The sequence below is a fragment of the Pogona vitticeps genome, chromosome 6, assembly GCF_051106095.1.
Source record: "Pogona vitticeps strain Pit_001003342236 chromosome 6, PviZW2.1, whole genome shotgun sequence".
NCBI lineage: Eukaryota > Metazoa > Chordata > Lepidosauria > Squamata > Agamidae > Pogona > Pogona vitticeps.
In genome coordinates, this window is record NC_135788.1 from 38,143,954 (window position 1) to 38,167,915 (window position 23,962).

General features: G+C 42.1%; 2 protein-coding genes across 8 annotated transcripts in view; one reads left to right on the top strand and one right to left on the bottom strand.

The window, feature by feature from the left end:
• The window catches only part of HACL1 (2-hydroxyacyl-CoA lyase 1), a 34,009-nt gene extending 31,984 nt beyond the window's left edge, over window positions 1-2,025 (bottom strand). For 2 of the 5 annotated variants that reach the window (XR_013537230.1, XM_020780239.3), the window contains exon 1: window positions 1,911-2,025. Coding sequence is in view for 2 of the 5 variants with exons in the window: in XM_020780239.3 (XP_020635898.2) it covers window positions 1,911-1,991 (81 nt within the window). In the remaining 3 variants the exon portion in view is untranslated. The remainder of the gene's footprint in view (window positions 1-1,910) is intronic. The other 3 variants (XM_073003350.2, XM_073003348.2, XM_073003347.2) reach the window with 2 other exon arrangements.
• On the top strand, window positions 1,914-22,554 carry BTD (biotinidase). Of its 3 annotated transcripts, XM_020780259.3 has the most exons (5): window positions 2,163-2,222; window positions 5,130-5,225; window positions 10,092-10,317; window positions 15,992-16,141; window positions 21,327-22,554. In XM_020780259.3, the coding sequence occupies exons 3-5, from the start codon at window positions 10,096-10,098 to the stop codon at window positions 22,479-22,481; spliced, it is 1,527 nt and encodes a 508-aa protein (XP_020635918.3). In that variant the 5' UTR covers window positions 2,163-2,222; window positions 5,130-5,225; window positions 10,092-10,095; the 3' UTR covers window positions 22,482-22,554. The 3 variants fall into 3 exon arrangements, with proteins under 3 accessions (XP_020635966.3, XP_020635910.3, XP_020635918.3); XM_020780307.3 differs by lacking the exons at window positions 2,163-2,222; window positions 5,130-5,225 and adding an exon at window positions 1,914-2,053; XM_020780251.3 differs by lacking the exon at window positions 5,130-5,225 and having other exon boundaries at window positions 2,129-2,222.
• The last annotated feature ends 1,408 nt before the right edge of the window (window positions 22,555-23,962 follow it).

The window sequence follows — 23,962 nt, forward strand, 5'->3', positions numbered from 1 at the left end:
AAGTCCTCCATGAAATACTGAACTATCTTCTGTGAAATACTGATGGATCAATATCCATTTTCATTCTTGGCACAGAATGAAAATGGGGATTGATCTCTACCCTGCTATTTTCTACTCCAGCATTTCCCAACCTGGTATCCTCTACATACCGGACTACGGCTTGTTTCTCCCAGCTAGCTACTTGTTACTCCCAGCCAGTAAGGCCATACTAATAGCAAAGACACGGTATCTGCAGTACAATATATTTCGATATCACTGAATAAGGGTAAATTTATACACATGATGAACACCCATATAAATGGATTGAATACAAGTCAAGGTTTCTCAAGTCATTACCGAATGACTGACTACTGACACTGTCCTTCACAACTACCAGATCCATCTTTCAGTTCAGGGTTCAAAAGTAAAAACTGTTAATATTCTCTGTACTAATACACATTGCAGACTTTCCCATCATCCATGCCTTCATCTTTTTAACTTGTGAGAGAGAACTTGTTGCCCTCTAATGCTCCAATCTTCCCTCATTATCTCCGGGATATACAGATATTGTGGGAATCAGAGTCAAACAATATCTGGAGGGGCTAATGGTCTCCCACTCTGTTTTACTGGAGATGTCAGAGATTAAACAGACCTTTCTGTATGAAGAACATTTCAACTAGAAACAAAACACTGTGTTTAAGCCCCTCCTTGACAGCCTCCAGGGGAGTGTCACTTTTCACCCTTTGATTGAGGCATCTGCCTGAGCTAAAGAGAGAAAAATGCCTTCTGCTCCAATCTTGTCATGTGATAATTTTGAAATTTCTGACTTCTGCCAGCAACCAAGGAGCAGCTCAGGTATGTGCTTCCATGCAAAGAAATGCAAGTTAATATTCAGAGGATAGCAGCTGGAGACTGCAGGCAACAGTGCATGAGAAGGGGAAACCTCTCCCCCCATATTAAATTTCAGCTCCCGTTCATTTCTTACTATGGGCTACACTGGTTGGGACCGATAGGAAATAGACTCCAACAATACTTAGAAAGCCAGAGGTTTGTAGGACCCATTTCAAAATATGAGATACCAATATGGTATCTCCTTAGTGACTGGCTGTCTAAGAGATGCTTTCAAATGGGACGGTTTGTATTTTTGTTTTTAAATTTGCTTTTGTAATGGTTTTACCTAACATTTTCCATATAATGTATAACATTTCCCCCAATATTTGAATAGTTCACTGTTTTTTTTGGCTTTTAATATTGTGTTTTTACAGATGTAAGCCACCTTAGATCCTTTTTTAAGAGAAAGGCACGGCAAAATATTTTAAATAAATAAGCAGATGGGACTTAAAACCTCTTGAGCAAATTCTACCAAGATCTATTTATTTATGCCTAGAGATGGAAAAGCCTGGAGGAAAAAAACAGAAAAATTGGGGGTGGGGAAGTTCCCCCCTATTTTCCCCAAAGCATTTGGAAAATGCATTTTCTGGAAATTTCACACCTCTAGTTATGTGCCACCCTCAGAATGGACTTATAGTGATCCTAAAAGGGCTTTCAAGGTAAGCCAGAAGTTTCAGGAGTGGTTTTACCACTTCCCCAGTGAGTTCCCACAGTCAGGTGAGGATTTAAACCCTATTCTCCAGAGTCTTAGTCCATCACTCCATCCACTACACACCACAATGGGTCTCCCACTGGATACTGAGGTCTAGGGTAATGTTATTTCAGTTATTCCAGTTGGGAGTAGTTTTGTACTAATGACGGGGACTAATTAGCAGGAGGCACAATTCTTTGATCCAGCTGAGGTATCATTTGCTAGCCTCCTCTTCACTCCCCCCCTTTCGCGATTTTACACAGAACTGATCCTTCCCTCTCCCTGTAGGAAGGTCAACACATTTCCGATTGTCACTGAGTTGCAGAGAGTCAGAGGCAAACGTCCTTACTTGCGCCTTTAGGGCCTCCGCGATGAGTTGGGCGCCACTGACACATTCGTCCTCTTCCTGTGGTGAACCCGGCGCAGCCATCGCGTCCCCTCTGTTCTCCTAAGAGCGCCAGGACCCGGAGCAGCCAATTACCTTATGCTGAGGTGCGTGGCCCTGGACCAATGAGAAACAGTCTGCGTTCTGATGGACACATGCTCCGTTCAGTAAGAAGGAAGGTGGGCGTAGTCAGTGGGGAAAATGGCGTTCACTTAAGTGGGCGTAGCTAAAAGAAGGGTTCTTTCTGGCCGGGGCCGGAAGGGGCGAGCGGAAAAGGTATCTCTGGTTGGTGGTGGGTTGATTGATTGGTCGTGCTAAGGTAGCCCGATGAAAGAGACAGTAATAATGGTAATATAGAGATCGAGTGACTGTGATAATACGAATAGGAGAAATCAGACACAGTGGTTTGGGTGATGCAGAATGATAAAGCTATGGGCTGCATCCAGATTTAGTCTTATTGAAGACTCTCCCCATTGAAATCAATACTGTATCGCTTAGTCTAATTAATATGAATTGTTACCCTGTGAATATTATTATCTCTAGATGCACATTAGTATTAAAAAATAGGGGGTGCCTTTGTGGTGTAGCATGGCGACACGACATCGAGGTTGGTTTGGCTTTTCTGAAATTCTGCTAGGGCGTGTGTAGTTAAATAATCGCTGAGCGGTTTCTGAAAAACGAGGCCGTTAAAAGCAAAAAAAAAAAAATTATTAGCACTTGTCGACAGATGAGCTTATAGAGGCTGTTACATTCTTAGACTCTGATAAGAGTAAAATGTTCCCTCTCGATTTGCTTACCTTGAGGCAGCAGGTTCAACAAAGCATATATGCTAACGCAGCAGATTTGCTATGAGAAATGGCTAAGGTGAAAATCCCCACGCAAGGGCGGATATATTTGTGTGATTATTCCTAAATATGGTTATATTTAAATTTTAAAAAAACAACAACACAGACGTTGTCTAGAGGGGCGGGGTAAAAATCGAATAAAATAAATAAATAAATAAATAAAAAACCACAATCTCTGAACTATTTTAGTGACTGACTCTGTTTTGCCTTGGCTTTATGCCCCATCTGTTAGGTTATGACTCTCATGCCTGCCCCTTTTGTGGCTTGGAATGGAGTATAGCCTAGTCATACTTCAGTTCTAGCAAAATCGTCAGGTCTTAAGTTCATCATGGCTAATTTGTCCAGTAGATTGTGAGTGAAGAATGATTAACTTAACACTGGATCCAGTCCATGATATGGTCAGGCCGTATGTGGCTTTTCTATACTAAGTATAAAAGTAGTTAAATTGCTTGTGTAAAACTTTTTTTTTTTTTTTTTTTTTTTTGCAAAGGAACCATATAGGAATGCTTAGATAAAATCCTAAACCTTCATTGTGGTTTAAAGGCAGTTACTCATTACTTTACAACCGTTCAGACATTATTGGATAACGGTTTACTGAATAAAAATAACCAGATGCACATCTTTTTGCCATGATTGTTTAGTGTTTTTGATTCAGAGGCATGAGCCTGCAGTGGAAGCATATATTCTCCACCGTTTAGTGAGGCTACACCCATGCAATAAAAAAAGTTGAACATTACAGTGTTGTTGCAGAAGAAGTGAAGTCATCTTATGTGAAGTCATAACGGATAATATATATTTAAGTAGTAGAAAAAAAATTATTACTTTATTTTTACTTATTTGTAATTTGTAACTAGTAGCTAATTGTTTCCAAGTTCTGCTCAGAAGTTAGCCCTCTTGAGTTTAATGGTTATTCTTAGGAAAAATAATATATTGTATAGGATTGCCTCCATAGTTTGGGTTTTAGTACATTCAAATGCCAAACATACTTTTTGTGATGAATGTAACTCTGGGCAGCTTTCCCATCTCTTAAATACAACACTTTTCCCTTTGACTTTCCTGTGGCTCTATCCTTGTCCTAAACACTGTAATCCTATTTATCATTAAAGCAGTTGCTTAATGTTCATTCTGGCTCACAGTGTTTGTGGTAACTCCATTAACAGAAGGCTTTGTGACATCACTGAATGGATTGTGCCAAGTGCTTCCAGCTTACATTTCCTATATGCAGCAGTGGGCTGTTGGCTTTCAAAGGAAACTGGCCATCTCAGCTGTCCAACTCTCTTGTAGACAAAAACCAACCTTTTAAAGATCTGTATAACCTAACATGAAAACCAACCTTACTTCGTATATGGAAAAACAGAGACAAATCATGTTCTTAGTGCTGGGCATTTAATAGCAATTAATGTATGAAATAAATATTTTCTTAATGTCCTAAAACTCTGGTAATTCTTTTAAAAAAATCTTATTTTATATTCAGATGTGTAGAAAAAACAAAAACTTTTCTGATACAAAATAACCCATGGAATGATAGTGAAGATATGAATGTTCTACAGACATTCTAGTACAGGAGTGAGCAAAGTGCTGTTCTGTAAGCACCTCAACACTACAATTCCTATCAGTACTAGCCAGCATAGCTAATAGAATAGAATGATGGGAGTCACAGCCCAGCAACAACCGGGTGTGTGTGTGTCATACTTTTACCACTCCTCTTCTAGCATGCTTTTGCATACAATTCCAAAAGCAAGCATGCATTTTATACAAGAGATCAGAGGGAACAGCAGGATTTCCACCACCCTTTTGGGAAAAGGGAATAGAGGGGCATCCTCTAGCCTTTCTGTGAGCTGGGACCTGGCTGTTTGCAGACTGGATCAGGACCACAGGTGGATCTTCTGATCCTCTGTAGTACGTACTACTTAGGCTTATCTGCATGGTTTATTAAATGGCTTGGTTCTAGAACAGTGATTCCCAACCTTGAGTACCCCATATGTTTTTGGACTAACATTCTCAGAAGTCTTCACCACTAGCTGTGGTGGGGTTTCTGGGAGCTGCAGTTCAAGAACACCTGGGTCACCCAAGGTTCGGAACTGCTGCTCTAGAGTAGTGGTGTCGAACTGTGGCCCTCCAGATGTTCTTGGACTTCAGCTCCCAGAAGCCTTCACCACCACCTCTGCTGGCCAGGATTTCTGGGAGTTGAAGGCCAAGAATATCTGGAGGGCCACAGTTCGACACCACTGCTCTAGAGGGATCTTTCAGTGAAAAAGAAACACCTCAGTTCACTTGTGTAAGTGCCTCTTGCAATATTTGCCAGCCTTTCTCCTCTTGCTGCCATTTCCTGTACCAGATTCCAGCCCAGACAATTTCCGGAATTAAGAGTGGCCTTTCAGGAGTGGCAGAGGAAGTTCCAAGTGAATAGGGAACCCTCACAGCATGAGCAGAGGTATGCTCACATTTCTATAGATCAAGGTTGAATTTTTTTTGGGGGGGGGTTGCACTTCTTTAACACTTCTTAAGTTTTCCATTGTGAGGTCAATGAACTTTAAGAAAGAAAAATAATATTAGCCCCAATGGAGGCAGTCTTGCTATTTTCTCTAGTAAGCACAACTTCTTTCTTTGTTCCCCAAACCAAAAGATGCACCTGTTCTCAGTACAGTATAGAAGAATTAAGGGACATGTTTTACATGTCATGTTCAATAAGCACCTAGCTCCCAGTCAGTCTCTGGTTTGCACAGAGAAATGTTTAATAGTTTGAGAACATCTCTTACTGTTTTCACAAGAAGTAATGCTGGATAGTGCACACTGTTCCGCGTCTTCCATCTCTGATTTGTGGCCTGTCAGAGAAAGTTGGTGTCAGCAGACTTCTGCCCAGAACCCTGGACATCTTTTACAGAATCTGTCACATAAATTTTCTTCAGAAATGATGGTGCTGGATATTAAACCAGCCATCCTGAAATAGCAAGATTATGTTGCTGGAATACATTCAGTGTTTCAAACAGGTTAACAGGTTATTTATTTATTTATTTATTTATTTATTTATTTATTTATTTATTTATTTATTTATTTATTTATTTACTTACTTACTTACTTACTTACTTACTTACTTACTTACTTACTTACTTACTTACTTACTTACTTATTTATTGTATTTATACCCCACCCATCTAGTCAACTGACTACTCTGGGCGGCTTCCAACACATATAATAATATAAAATATAACAACATTTAAACATCAATAATAGAGTTATTCAAGATGGAAAGAAATAGGGAAAAATAAATCAAATAATAGCTGAGGGGAAGGCCTGCCTAAACATCCAAGTTTTCAATTGGTATTTAAAGATGCCCAGCGAAAGGGCCACACAGATCTCCAGAGGAAGATTATTCCAGAGGCGAGGAGCTACTGCCGAGAAGGCCCGGTTTCTTGTTTTTTTTCCCTCCAGACCTCTCTTGGCGTCCGGCTCCTCAGCCTCACCTCCTGACTAGATCAGGTGATAAGGGTAGATTTTGGTGGGAGTAGGCATTCCGCCAAGTATCGAGGCCCTAAACCATTTAGGGCTTTATACGTGAGCATTAAAACTTTGAAGTCAACACGGAACCGAATGGGCAGCCAATGCAATGCGGCCAGAGTGGCAGAAATATGATGATATTTTCTCACCCCACTAAGGAGTCTGGCCACCGCATTCTGCACCACTTGGAGTTTCCGCATCAACCTCAAAGGTAGCCCCATATAGAGTGCATTACAGTGGTCTGAACTCAAGATTACACGCGCATGTACCAAGGTAGTGAGCGCCCCAACATCAAGATAGGGATGCAGCTGGGCTATCCGCCAATGATGAAAAAAGGTGGTGCGGACCACTGACACCATCTGAGTTTCTATGGTGAGCCCCGGGTCCAGATGGATCCCCAAGCTGCAAACCTCACTCTTTGTGGTAAGAGTCACACACACACACACACCCAAATGAGAGAGAGCTTCCCAGACTGATGATGGTGGGGCCACCCAACCTCAGGACCTCTGTCTTGTCCGGGTTCAGCCTCAGCCCATTTTCCTGCATCCACTGCAGTAAAGACTCCAGTGCTGAAGGGAGAGAATGGCATCCACTGCAGTTGGTGAAAAGGAGATGTAGAGCTGGGTGTCATCAGCGTACTGATGGCACGATGCCCCACACCCCCTGATGACCCCGCCCGGTGGCCTCATGTAGATATTAGACATCACTGGGGAGATGATCAAACCCTGCGGAACTCCACAATTGAGGCTCCACGGGGCTGATACCCTCTCCCCAAGCTGTACTCTCTGAGGACAGTCCCTGAGGAAGGATCGGAGCCAGGCAAACGGCAGGCCACCAATTCCTAACTCAGCCTCCTCAGGAGAATACCATGGTCAACGGTATCAAAGGCCACCGAGATATCGAGGAGGACGAACAGAGATGTTTTACCCTCCCTCAGTAGGTCATCATAGAGGGCGACCAATACCGTTTCTGATTTTATTTCCATTTTTATTTCCATTTGTGTGAATTGTTTTGCATATACTAACAAGCCAAAAGCTTATGGTGACATAGTAACAGCAGTGCTTTAACATGTAGGCTTTTTCCTGTAGGATTGTATATGTAGGTAAGTGCTTATATGTCATTTTTAAGGTTTATATACAACTTTAAAAAGAAACCAAAGCTGCTAGCAATATCGTTTTGGCTGGGTGTGGTGAGCAAGTGTTTGTGAGTTCCAAGCGTTTCTTTTATCCTTATCTATTCTTTTTAGCAACATTTTCTCTTTGGTCTGGCCAGGCTGGGACCCTGCAGACAAAGCTATCTCTTACCTAAGGCTGAAGTGGTGGAATGTCTGGAGGAGTTTACGGTATAAAACTCAAGATAGTAAGCTGAACAGCCAACTAAAATTCTAACAACAATGAAACTATACCTTGGGCACCAATCAACCCAAGAGGACAAAAGCTGTACAAAACACCTGTGCAAAGTGTTTTAAGTTGGAAACCAGGGTCAAGCACATGGATGTGGATTCAGAATATAGCCAAATAAAGTAACATAGGTGTGATGGAATTTTTGCCAATGTAGTTCACTTGCTACACCCTGCTTTTCCTGGTCAAAAGGACTTTGCTAAGCTGTTTCTCCAGTAGGTGGATTTACGTATCACATACTGACATATTTTATAGGCCTTTGGTTTTAAAATGGAAATCTGCACGAGATACAAGAACAGCAAGATCCAGATGGCAGTGCCAAAAAGGTGCTATAATTCCTATCCTGCCCCCCCCCCGGCCTGTATTCACATACATATAGTGGTGCCTCACCAGACAGTTACCCCGCATGACAGTTTTTTCGCTAGACATTGGCTTTTTGCGATCGCTATAGCGATTCGCAAAACAGTGATTCCTATGGGGGAATTTCGCTGGACAATGTTTGGTCCCTGCTTCGCAAACCGATTTTCGCTAGACGACAATTTTGACAGCTCCCTCCGTGCTCACAAACAGGTGTTTTTGGGACCTAAGCTTCTCAAGACATCGATTTAAACAGCTGATTGGCGGTTCGCAAAGCGGCTTTCCTATGGCCGATCTTCGCTAGACAGCAACGATTCTTCCCCATTGGAACGCATTAAACAGGTTTCAATGCATTCCAATGGAGAAATGCTTTTCGCTAGACAATGATTTCGCTAAACAGCAGTTTTAGTGGAACAGATTATCGTCTAGCGAGGCACCACTGGTAATGGTGTGCATAATTAAGGTTGCATTACATTTTCCCCCAGTATCTTTGGCCCAGTGCATCTGGATTTTTTGTCTAAACAATTTCTTAAGCAATTAGTGATTTACTAGAGCCAGTTGAAACAGTAGCTCAAAGTCCACAGTGATAGGAACTATTTGCACTGTGCTTTGGACTTGAAGCAAACAACAGAACTATTTCTGCAGAGGTCTTCCTATCCTCCTTCTGTGCTGGGCCCCATATTGAGTGCTCTACATATACAAGCTATGAGATGCTGCAGTGCTGAAAATAGCTCACTGGATCTTGTCATTGTGTTAGCTAGTTATTTTTCAGTCACTAAAAATACGAGAAGTAGCATGGCCTGTCATCAAGCAAACTAACTGCACACATCTTTTAATAAGCTTTGCTTGTGCACAGAAACTTTTTTTTTAGTTGCTGTAAGAATTATAATTCCAGAAAGCTTTCTGCAAATCTTGGAAACAGAGTGCACCATCATTCTGTAAAACAGTAGTCTGATATATAGAAATGCAGAATTGTACTGCAGAGCTTCCTGTAGGAAGTGGGGGCAACCAAGGAAATTCCTGGAAGAGGATGTTCACACAGGAGGCAGACTATTTTCAGAATGCTGAGGACTATACAAGCTAATGCTCCTGTTTACTATTATGGTACTTCAGACACTGTTGGCATTTGCCCAAAATTAAAATAATACTAGATTATTTCAATAGCATTCTCAAGAGACAGTAAACACTGTTGTCCATCAGTCCTCTCCTGTAGTTAGTCAACTTAACTCTGTTTATTATGTACACTAAACAATTTGTATGACATCATACAAGGTATACTATACTGGTGTTTAGATTATTGATTTTGGACTATAATGCCCAGAGTTCCCTGGGTAGCATAGCTACTACTTAAGGAAGCCTGAGAGCTGTACAGTGGTGTCCTGCTTAACGATTACCCTGCTCCACGATGAATATGCTTAACGATTAGGTTTTTGCGATCACAAAACGATGTTTAGATAGGAAAAAACTGCTTTACAATGATCGGTTCCCTGCTTTGGGAACCGATTTTTCGCTTTATAACGATCAAAACAGCTGATCGTCGGGTTTCCAAAATGGCCGCCCGCTGTGCAAAATGGCTCCCCACTGTGTTACGGACGGATTCTTTGCTCTACAGGGAGCAGAAAATGGCCACCCTATAGAGGATCTTCGCTGGACGAGCAGGTATTTCGCCCATTGGAACGCATGGAACGGTTTTCAATGCATTTCAATGGGCTTTTTAAATTTCGCTTGACGATGATTTTGTTCTACAGCAATTTTGCTGGAACGGATTAACGTCAAGAGTGGCACAACTGTAGTTCAAAAATTGCAAATCTGCACACCTCCAGTGTAATGAGTCTATTTCTGGAGAACCCTTCGTCTCATGTATTAGTGGAATGAAACAAATGTGTATGAAATTAGAAGCAACATAAGCCTACTTATTTAGTGAATGTAATAATCAGTTTGTGTGTAGTATGTAACAACTGCCAGTGCGAATATGATGAGAGCATTAGACACTTTATACATATGTTGTACTGATCATGTTCCCCCTACATCTGTTTTCATTTTAGATTCATGGCAGCCCTCACTTTTGGCAGTAGCTGTATACTTGTTCTTTGCTATCAAGTTCTCACTGCAGATGTTTGCAGAGAAGGACATTATGTTGCTGCCGTTTATGAACATCATGTCATCCTGAATCCCAACCCAACAGCCATCACGGATCGACAGTCTGCATTAGAGCTGATGAACAGAAACCTAGACGTTTATGAAGAGCAAGTTATGGCTGCTGTCAAACAGGTGCTGGCAACAGCCTTGCGGTGGATTCATATAAAAATGTCTGATTGACATTTGAGAGATTAACTGGTTTATTGTGAGAGGGGCTTCTGCCTGCACGCATTAAGGGTCATTGGATGAAAGAGGCTATTGCTAGAGAAGCACATGGTATAATAAGATAACTAGTCAATTAAGTTGCTATATGAGTCATTATTTTTATTACAAGAAGCTACAGTACTAGCTTCCCTTCTGGAATTACTAGAGAACCTGCAAGAACCTTGAAGTTGCATCACCTTCCCTAACCGCTTTTTTTAAAAAACTTTTTAGATTAGCTGAGATTGTGGCAGTTTAAATAGAATGCAGTTGTAACTTGTCCTCAACTATGCTGCCTATGGTCAAATTGTTGCTTTTCCATGTGCTCAAAACAAGATCACAATTTTAAACCCTGCTTTTTCTTGCCTCACCTTTTAAAATCCTAAATCTTTCCATTAAGAGTGGTAAAGGAGAAGTTGTGTGTGTATGTATGTATGTATGTATGTATGTATGTATGTATGTATGTATGTATGTATGTATGTATGTATGTATGTATGTATGTGAGTGTGTGAGAGAGAATGTGTGTGTATATATACATACGCTGTTCTTTTCATAAGCATCGTCTCTTAATATTTGTGGAAATTACAATCCTGCTCTGCTAGTAAACTATAAAAAATAGCTACCCAGCTAGTGCAGAAGATACCAGTTCAAAATCAGGACTGCAGATGTATGTACACTGTGCTGGGAGAAGTCCCAGTGAATGCAGTAGGACTCACTTTTGAGTAGAGAAGTATGTTCTTTCAAGAACCTGGAAAAGTCACTTTGTGGACTGTAGTTCCTGGAATCCTTCAGCCATCATTGCCAAGTGGCTGGAGGATTCTAGGAATTACAGTCCCAAAAAGTAGCTTTTATGTTGTCTATAATTTATTATATAGCTATAACAAAACAGTGTTCCCAGCTGTGCTCCAAATGTGGAGTATAAAGATTTTAGAGTCATAGTGTTTCAAGCCTAGGGCAAGGGCATACTGTGGGAGAGAAAGTAAGAAGGATTTATTATATTTTAGGGTCAGGGATAAGAAGTAATATAATGAGATCACACCATTTAGGGCAGTGGTCCCCAACCTTGGGCCTCCAGATGTTCTGGCCAGCAGAGGTGGTGGTTAAGGTTTTTGGGAGCTATAGTCCAAGAACATCAGGAGGCCCAAGGTTGGGGACCACTGATTTAGGGCATTATGGTAAAGAATGCTATGATACAGACATGTAGTTGCTTCCTGTATGTGGGTTTAACGCAGGATTGGGGAACTAGCTGGCATAATAAGTGGTGAGGGACTGAGTCCAGTGACACTGGACAGCGCATATTCCCCATCTCTGCTCTAGAGCAGCCATTCTCAATGGGAGCCATAAGGCCTCCTGAGGGGGCCCTGGCAAATTTGAAGGGGACCACAGGCTAGAAAATTTTTTTTTACCCACCACCTTATAAGGTTCATTGTGTGACTTAAACAATCTAGATTTGGCCTGTATTTCTTTCATATTATTTTTGTGCCCATGGCAAAAAAGAACAATTTGAGATTGGCTGCTTTAGAGGAGTGTACAGCTATAGAGGTTTTTAAGCAAATCATAGCTGTATCTGGAGTTGCTAACTTCTGGCCACTGATGAGCTCTGGGTTGAACCCCTGGGAACAGCTTGGGAACCACACCTTGCCCTTACTGCCCAACCCACTAAAGATCAAACTCAATAGTGGGATAGCAACCCTTCTCTCATTTCTTCTGTTAAACAAGGTGAGTTTACTGGAGGCCACTTTGAAAATGCAGTGTATGGTCCTATGTGCCTTGTTTATTGGAAATAATGGCAATTTCTGCCAGTGTGGACTTTGTTTTCTGCCCCTATCTATGCAGTATAAAATTGCTTTGGTGCTGCCACTGATGTTATAGGCTGGAATCCTATTGCGCATGTTATACCAAGCAACTCAGATGATGTCATCAGGTGATTTTCCAAATTAATTTCATTTTCTACTCTATTCCACAGTGCTGGGAGGAGATCCCTGGAACCTGGTGGGGTGGATGGGATGGAAATCTTTTAATTCTCTGGAAACTGTCATCTGAGTTCTATGGTGTAACAACTTGATCCCAGCATTTGAAGAAGTACTAGATTGTTTTGAACAAAAGTTAATTTGAGAGTTACCTGCCAGTGAAATTAGTAGACCTATCTAAATGGTATTTCTAGAAGACAGAGACTTTTTTGCTTGATACAAAGTAGAGTAACCACCAGATTGCTTCAAGAAGTACAGGGGTGCCTCGCTTAACTATTACCTCGTTAAACGACAAATCCTCTTGATGGTGAGGTTTTTGCGAACAATTTTGCAATAGTAAAACGATGTTTCAATGGCCAAAAGTCGCTTTACGACGGGTTCCCTGCATTGGGAACTGATTCTTCGCATTACAACGATCTGAAAACAGCTGATCGTCGGGTTTCAAAATGGCCACCTGCTGTGCAAAATGGCTCCCCGCTGTTTTTAGGAGGCATTTTTCGCTTTACAGGCATTGGAAAATTGCTGCCCTATGGAGGATCTGCACTGGATGATTAGGTATTTAGCCCATTGGAACGCATTGAACCGGTTTTCAATGCATTTCAATGGGGTTTTTATTTTCACTTGATGAGGATTACGTTCTACAGTGATTTGGCTGGAACGGATTATCCTCGTCAAGTGAGGCACCACTGTAAAGCTTTCCCTCAAGCTGTTGTTGTTTAGTCATTAAGTGGTGTCCGACTCTTCGTGACTCCATGGACATCAGGCCCTCCTGTCTTCCACTTCCTCCTGAGGTTCGGTCATATTCTTGTTGGTAGCTTCGGTGACACTGTCCAACCATCTCGTCCTCTGTTGTCCCCTTCTCCTCTTGCCTTCACACTTTCCCAACATCAGGGTCTTTCCAGGGAGTCTTCTCATGAGATGGCCAAAGTATTGGAGCCTCAGCTTCAGGATCTGTCCTTCCAGTGAGCACTCAGGATTGATTTCCTTCATAATGGATAGGTTTGTTCTCTTTGCAATGCAGGGGACTCTCAAGAATCTCCTCCATCACCACAATTCAAAAGCATCAATTCTTCAGCGGTCAGCCTTCTTTATGGTCCATCTCTGACTTCCATACATAGCTACTGGAAAAACCATAGCTTTCACTATGCGGACCTTTGTCAGCAAGGTGATGTCTCTGCTTCTTAAGATGCTGTCTAGGTTTGTCATTGCTTTCCTCCCAAGAAGCGGGTGTCTTTTAATTTCGTGGCTGCTGTCACCATCTGCAGTGATCATGGAGCCCAAGAAAGTAAAATCTGTCACTGCCTCCATATCTTCCCTTTCTATTTGCCAGGAGGTGATGGGATCAGTGGCCATGATGTTAGTTTATTTGATCTTGAGCTTCAGACCATTTTTTGCACTCTCCTATTTCACCCTCATTAAGAGGTTCTTTAATTCCTCCTCACTTTCTGCCTTTAGAGTGGCGTCATCTGCATATCGGAGGTTGATGGTATTTCTTCCGGCAATCTTAATTCCGGTTTGGGATTCATCCAGTCCTGCCTTTCGCATGATGTATTCTGCATATAAGTTAAATAAGCAGGGAGACAATATACAGCCTTGTCCTACTCCTTTCCCAGGTTTGAACCAATCAGTTGTTCCATATCCAGTTCTAACTGTTGCTTTCTGTTTCACATATAGATTTCTCAGGAGATAGATAAGGTGGCCAGGCAGTCCCATTTCTTTAAGAACTTGCCATAGTTTGTTGTGGTTGACACAGTCAAAGGCTTTTGCGTAGTCAGTGAAGCAGAAGTAGATGTTTTTCTGAAACTCTCTGGCTTTCTCCATAATCCAGCACATGTTAGCAATTTGGTCTCAACTTCCTCTGCCCCTTCGAAATCCACCTTGTACTTCTGGGAAGTTCTTGGTCCACATACTGCTGAAGCCTGCCTTGGAGGATTTTGAGCATAACCTTGCTAGAATGTGAAATTAGTGCAATTGTATGGTAGTTCGAGCATTCTTAGGCACTGCCCTTCTTTGGGATTGGGATGTAGACTGATCTTTTCCAATCCTCTGGCCACTGCTGAGTTTTCCAAACCTGCTGGCATATTGAGTGAAGCACCTTAACAGTGTCATATTTTAAGATTTTAAATAGTTCCACTGGAATGCCATCACTTCCATTGGCCTTGTTGTCAGCCATGCTTTCTAAGGCCCACTTGACTTCACTCTCCAGGATGTCTGGCTCAAGGTCAGCAACCACACTATCTGGGTTGTCCGGGACATCCAGATCTTTCTGGTATAATTCCTCTGTGCATTCTTGCCATCTCTTCTTGATGTCTTCTGCTTCTGTGAGGTCCCTCCCATTTTTGTCCTTTATCATATCCATCCTTGCACAACAGGCTCCTTTGATATCTCCAATTTTCTTGAACAGATCTGTGGTTTTTCCCTATTATTTTCCTCTATATCTTTGCACAAGAAGGTACTCTTGTCTCTCCTCACTATTTTTTGGAAGTCTGCATTCAGTTTTCTGTAACTTTCCCTGTCTTCCTTGCATTTTGTTTCCCTTCCCTTCTCTGCTGTGTTGAAAGGTCTGCCTTGGATTCGTATTGAAATAATTCTGTCATTTGAGATTGTATCCCAGTACAGCTTTTCCCACTCTTTTGTTGGCTATGAGGGCTACTCCATTTCTTCTACGGGATTCTTGCCCACAATAGTAGATATGATAATTGTCTGAATTGAATTCACCCCTTCCCATCCATTTTAGTTCACTGATGCCCGAGATGTCAATGTTTATTCTTGCCATCTCCTGTTTGACCACATCCAGCTTACCAAGGTTCATAGATCTCACATTCCAGTTTCCTATGCATTTTTCTTTGCAGCATTGGACTTTCCTTTCACTTCCAAGTGCATCTGCAGCTGAGCGTCCTTTCGGCTTTGGCCCAACCACTTCATTAGCTCTGGAGCTACTTTTACTTGTCCTCCGCTCTTCCTCAGTAGCATGTTGGACACCTTCCAACCTGAAGGGCTCATCTTCCAGCATCATATCTTTTAGCCTTTTGTTTCTGTCCATGGAGTTTTCTTGGCAAAGATACTGGAGTGGTTGCCAGTTCCTGCTCCAGGTGGATCGTGTTTAGTCAGAACTCTCCACTATGACCTGTCCATCTTGGGTGTCCCTGCACAGTATAGCTCATAGCTTCTCTGAATTTCTCAAGCCCCTTTGCCACAACAAGGGCAGCAATCCATGAAGGGGTTGCCTCAAGTACTCACCTAAAACAGTGTGCACTCAGCTACCATGCTTCTTTCTAATCCAGTTGAATCCATTGCCACTGGAAGAGAGTTATGGATTAAATTGTCTGGATGTTGATGAGACTGCTTTAAGCTAAATAGTTTATGGATGCAGACCACACAGTTATCTGGATAATGCTTTTGTGATTGTACCACGCTCTCTGGTATAATAAAGCCATGTATGGAATCTAACTGGACAACAGTATGTCCAGAGCTTTATAATTGTCTGGAATATAAACTAAACTGAAGTAGTACTACACACTGCATTTTGATACTTGGCAACTCTTGAATGGTTTAAATATAATCCACTTCTTGTAGAGATTTAACATCACCTTTTTTTCTTAATTTAACTGACAGACATCTTTATTTATTTTTAGGGGGCACAAATAATTATCTTTCCTGAAGATGGAATTCATGGCTTCAACTTTACCAGGACATCCATTTATCCTTACCTGGATTTTATACCATACCCTCTTTCTGTGAAGTGGAATCCATGCAAAGAAGCAGACTTGTTCAATGACACTGAGGTATATGTTAGGCAATTCCCCAGAGCGGAAAAATGCAGCAGAAAGAGGAGGAACAGGAATATTTTTTGCTTTTATTAAGATTTAGAAAAAAGAGAAGCAAACATTACTATTTTCCTCTAGTTTTTATTTCACTTCCACGGTAACAGTTTATCTTGAAGCCTTTGTTTCCACAGCAAATCTGGGTGTCTAATTAAATATGCCTTTAATTATTAGCATAAAGTGGACCCTCGACTTACAGACGGCTCCACTTACAGACTTTTCGAGTTACAGACTTCTCTGGCCGCAAAATTTAGGTTCGACATACAGCCAGAGTATCGACCTACAGATGAGTTAAAAAACCAAAATGGAAGAAAAATGGCCGGTTACGGATTAATCGGTTTTCAATGCATTGTAGGTCAATGGAGCCTCGACCTACAGACTTTTCAACCTGCAGCCACCGTTCCAATACGGATTAATTCCGTAAGTCGAGGGTCCACTGTACTATAGATATGTACACCTTGAAACATTTAGTCTTTAAGCAAGTTCTCCAGCTAGTTCTTGAGATCAACTTGTATGCTATAACTAACATTTCAAAATACAGTGGTGCCCCGCATAACGATGATAATCCGTTCCGGAAAAATTGTTGCAATCCGGATTCGTCACTATGCGAAATAAAAAAGCCCATAGGAATGCATTAAAACATATTTAATGCGTTCCTGTGGGCTTAAAAACTCACCTTATGCGAAAATCCTCCATAGGGGCGGCCATTTTCGGTGCCTCTAAAGCGAGGCGACACAGTGGGTGGGCATTTTGGAACCGCCTACCAGCTGTGCGAAAATGGGGCCTTTGGGAGGACCACGGGGGAGCCCTCCCTCGCGGTCCTCCCAAAGCCCCCGCCGGCATTTTCACCCAGCTGACTGGCGGGGGCTGCGGAAGGACATCGGGGCCCCCAGTCAGCTGGGGGGAAACGGGGGGAAAAATCGATTTCCCCCATAGGGAACATCGCAATGTGATCGCAAAATCTTCATCGCTATGTGGATTCATTGTTAAACGGGGCGCCCATTAAGCGAGGCACCACTGTAGTTCCATGTTCAGCATTTAAGGCATACAAGGTCAGTGAGAATGCAAACAACCATATAAATATATATTTATTGATTTTTTGTCCCTTCAGTGTGTTTGGTTATTGATTGCTTTAGACATCCTAATCTACTTCAGCCACAGTCATACCAATACAGTGGTGCCTCGCATAACGAGTGCCCCGTTTAACGATGAATCCGCATAGTGATTCATTTTTTGCGATCGCATTGCGATATTTCCTATGGGATCTCTCCCGTGGCCGCTCTGAAGCGCTGGCCGGCCGGCATTTTTGGGCAGGCGCGTCGGAGCGAACTTCCTGCGCTTTCTCCCTGTCTTTTTGGCTTCAGAGAGCTCCGAAGCTGCCCATCGCGGCGGTGGGGACCCCCAGGGAGGTCTCCCAGGGCTTGCACGCCACCATGGGAGACCTCCCTGGGGGTCCTCGCCACTGTAATCGGTGCCTTCAGAGGTTTCAAAGGGCTTTCCCCAACATTGGAGGAAGCCCTTTGAAAGCTCCAAAGGCAGTGGAGCGCCGGGCGGCTAGAACAGACCGGGCCCCTGGCCACGCAGAACCAGCGGAGGGCTGGGAGGCTAGAGCAGGCCGGGGCCCTGGCCGCTCGCCCCCGGTTGTGTGGAACCAGCGGAGGGCCGAGAGGCTAGAGCAGGCCGGGGCCCTGGCTGCTCGCCCCCGGCCGCGTGGAACCAGCGGCGGGCCGGGAGGCTAGAGCAGGCCGGGGCCCTGGCCGCTCGCCCCCGGCTGTGCGGAACCAGCGGCGGGCCGGGAGGCTAGAGCAGGCCAGGGCCCTGGCTGCTCGCCCCCGGCCGCGCAGAGCCATCAGAGCGCCAGGAGGCTTCGGACCGGTAAGTCCTTTAAAAAAAAACTTTTCTGTGTGGATTTTGGAGGGTGGGTTTGGACTGGGGGGGTTATGTTCGTGGTTTGTGTGTGTGTTTTCGCGGCATTTTTGCCGCAGGCGCTTCGGAGCAACCGCGGGGGAGGGCTCCCCCGCCGCCGTTCCAAAGCGCTTTGGCCGGCTGTGTGAAAATGGGGGCTTTGGTCCTCCCAAAGGCCCCATTTTCACACAGCTGATCGGCAGTTCAAAAATGGCCACTGCAACCATTTTTGCACGCTGCCCTCTCTTACCGAGGTGGCGAAAATGGCAGCCGGATGGAGAATTCCTGCTTAGCGGTAAGTTCCCCCCCCCATAGGAACGCATTAAACGAAGTTTAATGCGTTCCTATGGGGTTTTTCCATCCGTATAGCGATGTTTCCGGATAGCGACGATTAATCCGGAACGGATTAACGTCGCTATGTGGGGCACCACTGTACTTCCTATTTATATAGACCCCCAACTTAGTCCTTCAGGAAATACAGTCATCCTTTTTAGTAAAGGTAAAGGTTCCCCTTGACATTTTTAGTCCAGTCATGTCCGACTCTAGGGGGCAGTGCTCATCGCATTTTCAAGCCGTAGAGCCAGCGCTTGTCCAAAGACAGTTTCCATTGCCACGTGGCTAGTGTGACTAGGGAACGCCGTTTTACCTTCCCACTGAGGTGGTACCTATTTATCTACTCACATTTGCATGCTTTCGAACTACTAAGTTTGCGAGGAGCTGGGACAAAGCGACGGGAGCTCACTCCGTCGCGTGGATTCAATCTTACGACTGCTGGTCTTCTGACCCTGCAGCACAGGCTTCTGCAGTTTAGCCCACAGCACCACCACGTCATTTTTACTTATCCTTTAATGTATTTTTAAGAGAACCTAACAGTTTCAAAAATATATGCATTCACACTGCATGAGTTCACTTCCTTTTCTGAATAAGCCCACAGTAACGTCATCAGACATCCCAAGTCAAATATATTATGACCTTCGTCTCTGGCTGTTCTGGTTATGTCTTCAGGTAGGGCTGTATTTGGCTTCCTTGAACAGGTGTCATGGGTTGTCCAGAAGGGCTACTGCTGGATTTAAGCACCATGCTCATAGCCCCAAATATTACAAGTGAAGTGGGTTTGGTACACTTCATACAACACTGTTTTTGTGTAGACTAAACAATTGTCTGCTTGAAGAATCATTTCAAACTTGGTGAGTTTAAAACAAATGAAATAGTTTGTAGATATTTCTGATTTCTCTCACTGAAATTGTATTTGCCGTATTGTCCAAATATGCTTGACTATATAGTGACCTCTAAGCTCCAGACATTCCTGGGTGAAATATTTAGACCCATCAATCTAACCTCAGGCCTGGCTATAGATGGAGATGGCATTGGTTTTCTTTGTGGATGACCTATGTCAGAAGCTGGTCAGGGAACGTGTCTCTGTTCATTCTGGTTTAATGCCACTGACCATGGTTTCCTTTTTGGTTCTCCCTCTGGGATGGGAATTGGCATCACTGACTTACAGTGGGTCCAATCCTTCTTGAAGGGCCAATCTCAGAAGGTGGTGCTGGGACTTTTGTTTGTCCCTTTTTCTGTTTAGGGTTGTTTTTGGTCCATGTGCTATTTAACTTGTACATGAAACTCACTGGGAGAGATTATCCAGAATTTTGGAGATCAGTGCTACCTATATGCTGATGAGACCAAACTCCTTCTTTTCTATCTAAATCTGAGGAAGCTGTTTTGGTCCAAAACCAGGGTCTGGAGTCAATAATGGATTGCATGAATGTGAACAGACAAGACAGAGGCGCTCCTGATTAGCTTAAAGGCAGTTCAAGGAATAGGAATTCAACCTGTGCTGGATAGTATTACTCTTCCTCTGAAATCAAAGGTGTACAGCTTTGCTGTACTCCTGGATTCATCCCTGAGCCTATAGCTCTCTTCATTGGCCAATAGTACATTTGCACAGTTAAAGCTTGTGTAACAATTGCTCCAATTCCTGGATCTGCATGATTTAGCTGCAGTTACATCCTGGTGTGATTACTCTTAACGTGGTCTACCTGGGGGTTGCCTTTAAAAAATATTCAGAAATTTCAGCTAGTCAAAAACTGTGCACTCACACTATTGGCTTGGGCCATTTACAGGGAACATACAACTCTATTTCGACAAAATTTGCACTAGCTACCAGTCCATTTCCAGACACATTTCAAAATGCTGGTTAGGACCTCTAAAGCCCTATCTACTTGAGCCCAAGTGATCTGAAATACTGTATCCTCCCATACAAACCTGCCCCAAGCTTTAAGATCCGCTGGAGAGGCCTGTCTCTCAAGTCTCGCCACTTTCAGAGGCCTGTTTGTTGAGGACTCTATGTGGCCATGCTGAGGCTCTGGAACTCATTGAAAAGAGAGGTAAGGTTTACCCCCTCCTTGTTCTTCTGGCAGTAGGCAGAGACAAAACATTTTATTCAGGAAGGACTTTAGAAATGAAGTGCCTCAAAACAATAAAATTGTACCAAATTTCTGTATCTTTTTTAAAAGTAATCTTCTGTTAGTATTTTTAGTCAAATATTTTAAAGTGTTTTAATTTTAATATAAGGAATTAAATCTTATTTTAATTCTTTGTAATTTGGCACTTGAGTCCCAATTCTGGGAGAAAGACAGCATATAAATAAAACAAACAAAAGTATTATTGTAAATAGACATGTTGCTCATCTTCTAATACTAAACATGTGTTAATTACTGTAAAGCAAATTGATCAGAGAAACATGATGCTTTGGGTGTTTATCTCCCTTTTTATGTCACATTTAGAAGTAGTGAACAGGATCCAGACTTCAACTTACAACAAACCAAATCCCATTGATTTCAAGGGTCTTTGAAGCGTGAATTCAGCCTAGCATAATGATAGTGGACATTTCAACACAATAATTTAATATTTTCTGGATAACATTTCAGAAGTTTTGTAACAAGTAATGAATAACTGCTTGTGGCACTAGTTCTCAATATGTTTATCTTAAGAGTACAATTTTTTCTCAAAGCAAACACTGCTGAATTCCAATGTACTTGTTTTCAAGTAAACAATTAGAATTGTGCCGTTTGCACTTTGACAATGGACATATTTTCATACAGAACCATTCCACATAAAAAAATCAGCTATAAGTGTATTATTAAATTTGTAAGTCTAGCCTATTAATTGAATAGTTCAATACTTCTCTGCATTGCAACAGGATTTACTTCCTTTTCTTTAAAAATACATACTGTTTTTGCAGGTTCTCCATCGACTCAGCTGCATGGCACTGAAGAATCAAGTGTTTCTAGTGGCAAACATGGGAACTAAACAGTTCTGCACACACAGTGATCCCTATTGCCCACCAGATGGAAGATACCACTTTAACACTGATGTAGTATTTAGTGAGAGTGGTACACTCATAGCTAGATACCGAAAACAAAACCTGTATTTTGAGTATGCCTTCAATATTCCACCAGAGATTGATTACACAATTTTTGATACACCTTTTGCAGGCAAATTTGGAATCTTTACTTGTTTTGATATCCTGTTTTATGAACCAGCTGTGAACCTTATCATGCAACACAATGTAAAACAAGTTGCCTATCCTACTGCATGGATGAACCAGCTGCCACTCCTGTCAGCTGTAGAATTTCAACAAGCTTTTGCAACTGCTTTTAACATTAATCTTTTGGCAGCAAATATCCATCATCCTGATTTGGGTATGACAGGCAGTGGTATATATACACCATCAAAGTCTTTTGCTTATTATGATACAGAAAGCTTTAGTGGTAAGCTTATAGTGGCAGAGATCCCTGTTACATCAGAGCATGAAACTCACTTGGACAGTGAAATACAGGAGAGTTTTTCAAGCATTCGTATGGATACTCAGGTTTGCTATAAGGAGAACAAGAAGGCTTGTGATGGCATAGCAAAGGAAGTCTCCAAGGAAGCTTACCCCTTTTATGGCGAAATGATGTATGACAATTTTACTTTAAGGCCCCTAACAGAACCTAAAGGAGATATCCACATCTGTTCCAATACACTTTGTTGTTACTTAAGTTACCAGAGATTAGCTTTATCTGATGAACTTTATGTTTTAGGAGTGTTTGATGATTTACACACAGTGCATGGAACATACTATGTACAAGCATGTGTATTAGTGAAGTGTGGTGGAGTTAATTATACAACTTGTGGACAAGAAGTAACAGAGGCCAATGGACTGATAAATTTTCAGCTCAAAGGAAATTTCAGTACTGTGTTTGTCTTTCCTCTGTTGTTAAGATCTGGTGTCACTTTGGACTTTGCTGATTATCTGGGCTGGAAAAACAGTTACTATGTGATGCAAAAGAAAGGAGGATCCTCTGGCTTAGTAACAGCAGGTTTATATGGACGATGGTATGAGAAAGACAAGTAAGAGTTTGTTACAATGAGAAGGTATTTGTCAAAATGATTAATTTGGATACCTAATAAAGAGGACTATTATGTAATCCTTATGTGTACAGCAGACTAACCTACTTGTCACTGACACCTCGTTTTTGTTTACCAGCACTGTTGCAGTCACCTGCACTCCACTAATCTATAACTTCTATGCTTCCCACCAGATGCTGCTTCCATTTCCTTTCTGCTCAGCAATGCTCTGTTTAGTATGTGTTCCTTGCTCTAATTAGCCTGGTCTTAAAGGTGTGGGAATGCTGCTGGTTCATGCACTGAATATAACTTGAAGAGTGGAAAGCACCACATTATATCAGAGAGAGACTTACAATCTGCCAATCCAAGCAAGCTTATGGATAAATTACCAAACTGGCAATTGTGGCTTGGACTTTTAAGGGACCAGCTACTAGACATGTTGCCTTTTCTTTCAGAGAACGATGTCACATGCAAAATCACTTAATAATTGTTTCTTAATTTACGGTAGAGTGGGCATACAGGTAAAAACCTAGCATCCGATTTTGGATGCCTCTCAAGTTGAAGGATGTGTCTTTTGTTTTAGGCTTGAGTTGAAAAACATGAAGTCATAAAGAGTTGCAAAAAATCTTAAAAGTGGAGGAAGGATTTGAGATTTAGCAATTCAGTCCTTGCTTCAAAAAAATGAAGCATCTGAAACCAATGCCCATTCCCATGTGAACAAATATTTACATCTGCAAATTCCCCTTAGAGTCTGCGCTGGAGACTTTCATGGTTCCACCAGATGCTACATTAAATGAAGGGCCTTTTAGGTTGACAGTAGCCCTTTCCTCTAGAACTGCTATCCATATACGGTATGATGTTCTTACAAAAATGCTACCTTGTTGTCTCTGATGTTCTTTTCGGTTTAAGACATGGCTTCCAGGCAATTTTCAGAGAATTAAAAAAAATCAACACAAATCCATTCACTGTGGGCAAGTTAAGCACTATAGAAAGTTTTCAGGAGAGGAAAAAAAAACTTTAATTATCACTTCAATGGACCTTTGCTGAACAGAACATATGCAATCACGATGAAGAGTATTGCTGGGTAATATGCTGATATTTTAAGTAATATGGTTTGTTCTAGTTCCATTCCCAACTGATTTAAAAAAATACTTCAACAACACTTAAAGACTCCAGTGTGGAAGAAATCTTAACTTAAAAGCTATTTTTTATCAAAGTCATTTATCACTTTAAGTGCACCAAAATCTGGCAGTTTCAGTCTCCAGAAAACAGTACTACAAGAAACAAAAAGAATTAATCTGAATGTAAAAGGGAAGTATTTTATCCAGAACACTCAGAAAGGTCAATAAACCTAATTCACAACTAGACTGATGAATTACCCATTCTAGAGACACTTTGATTAACTGGCTGTAAGTAATCTGCTTTAGCTTATATTATCCAAGAGCTTTCAGGACAGTGATATAGAAAAGGAAAGGTTCCTGGGCATGT

Excerpts from the sequence above, each read along its gene's own strand:
- BTD (XM_020780307.3), top strand. Across the intron at positions 10,318-15,991 it reads TTATGGCTGCTGTCAAACAG|GGGGCACAAATAATTATCTT; the intron begins GTGCTGGCAACA and ends ATTTATTTTTAG. Across the intron at positions 16,142-21,326 it reads ACTTGTTCAATGACACTGAG|GTTCTCCATCGACTCAGCTG; the intron begins GTATATGTTAGG and ends CTGTTTTTGCAG.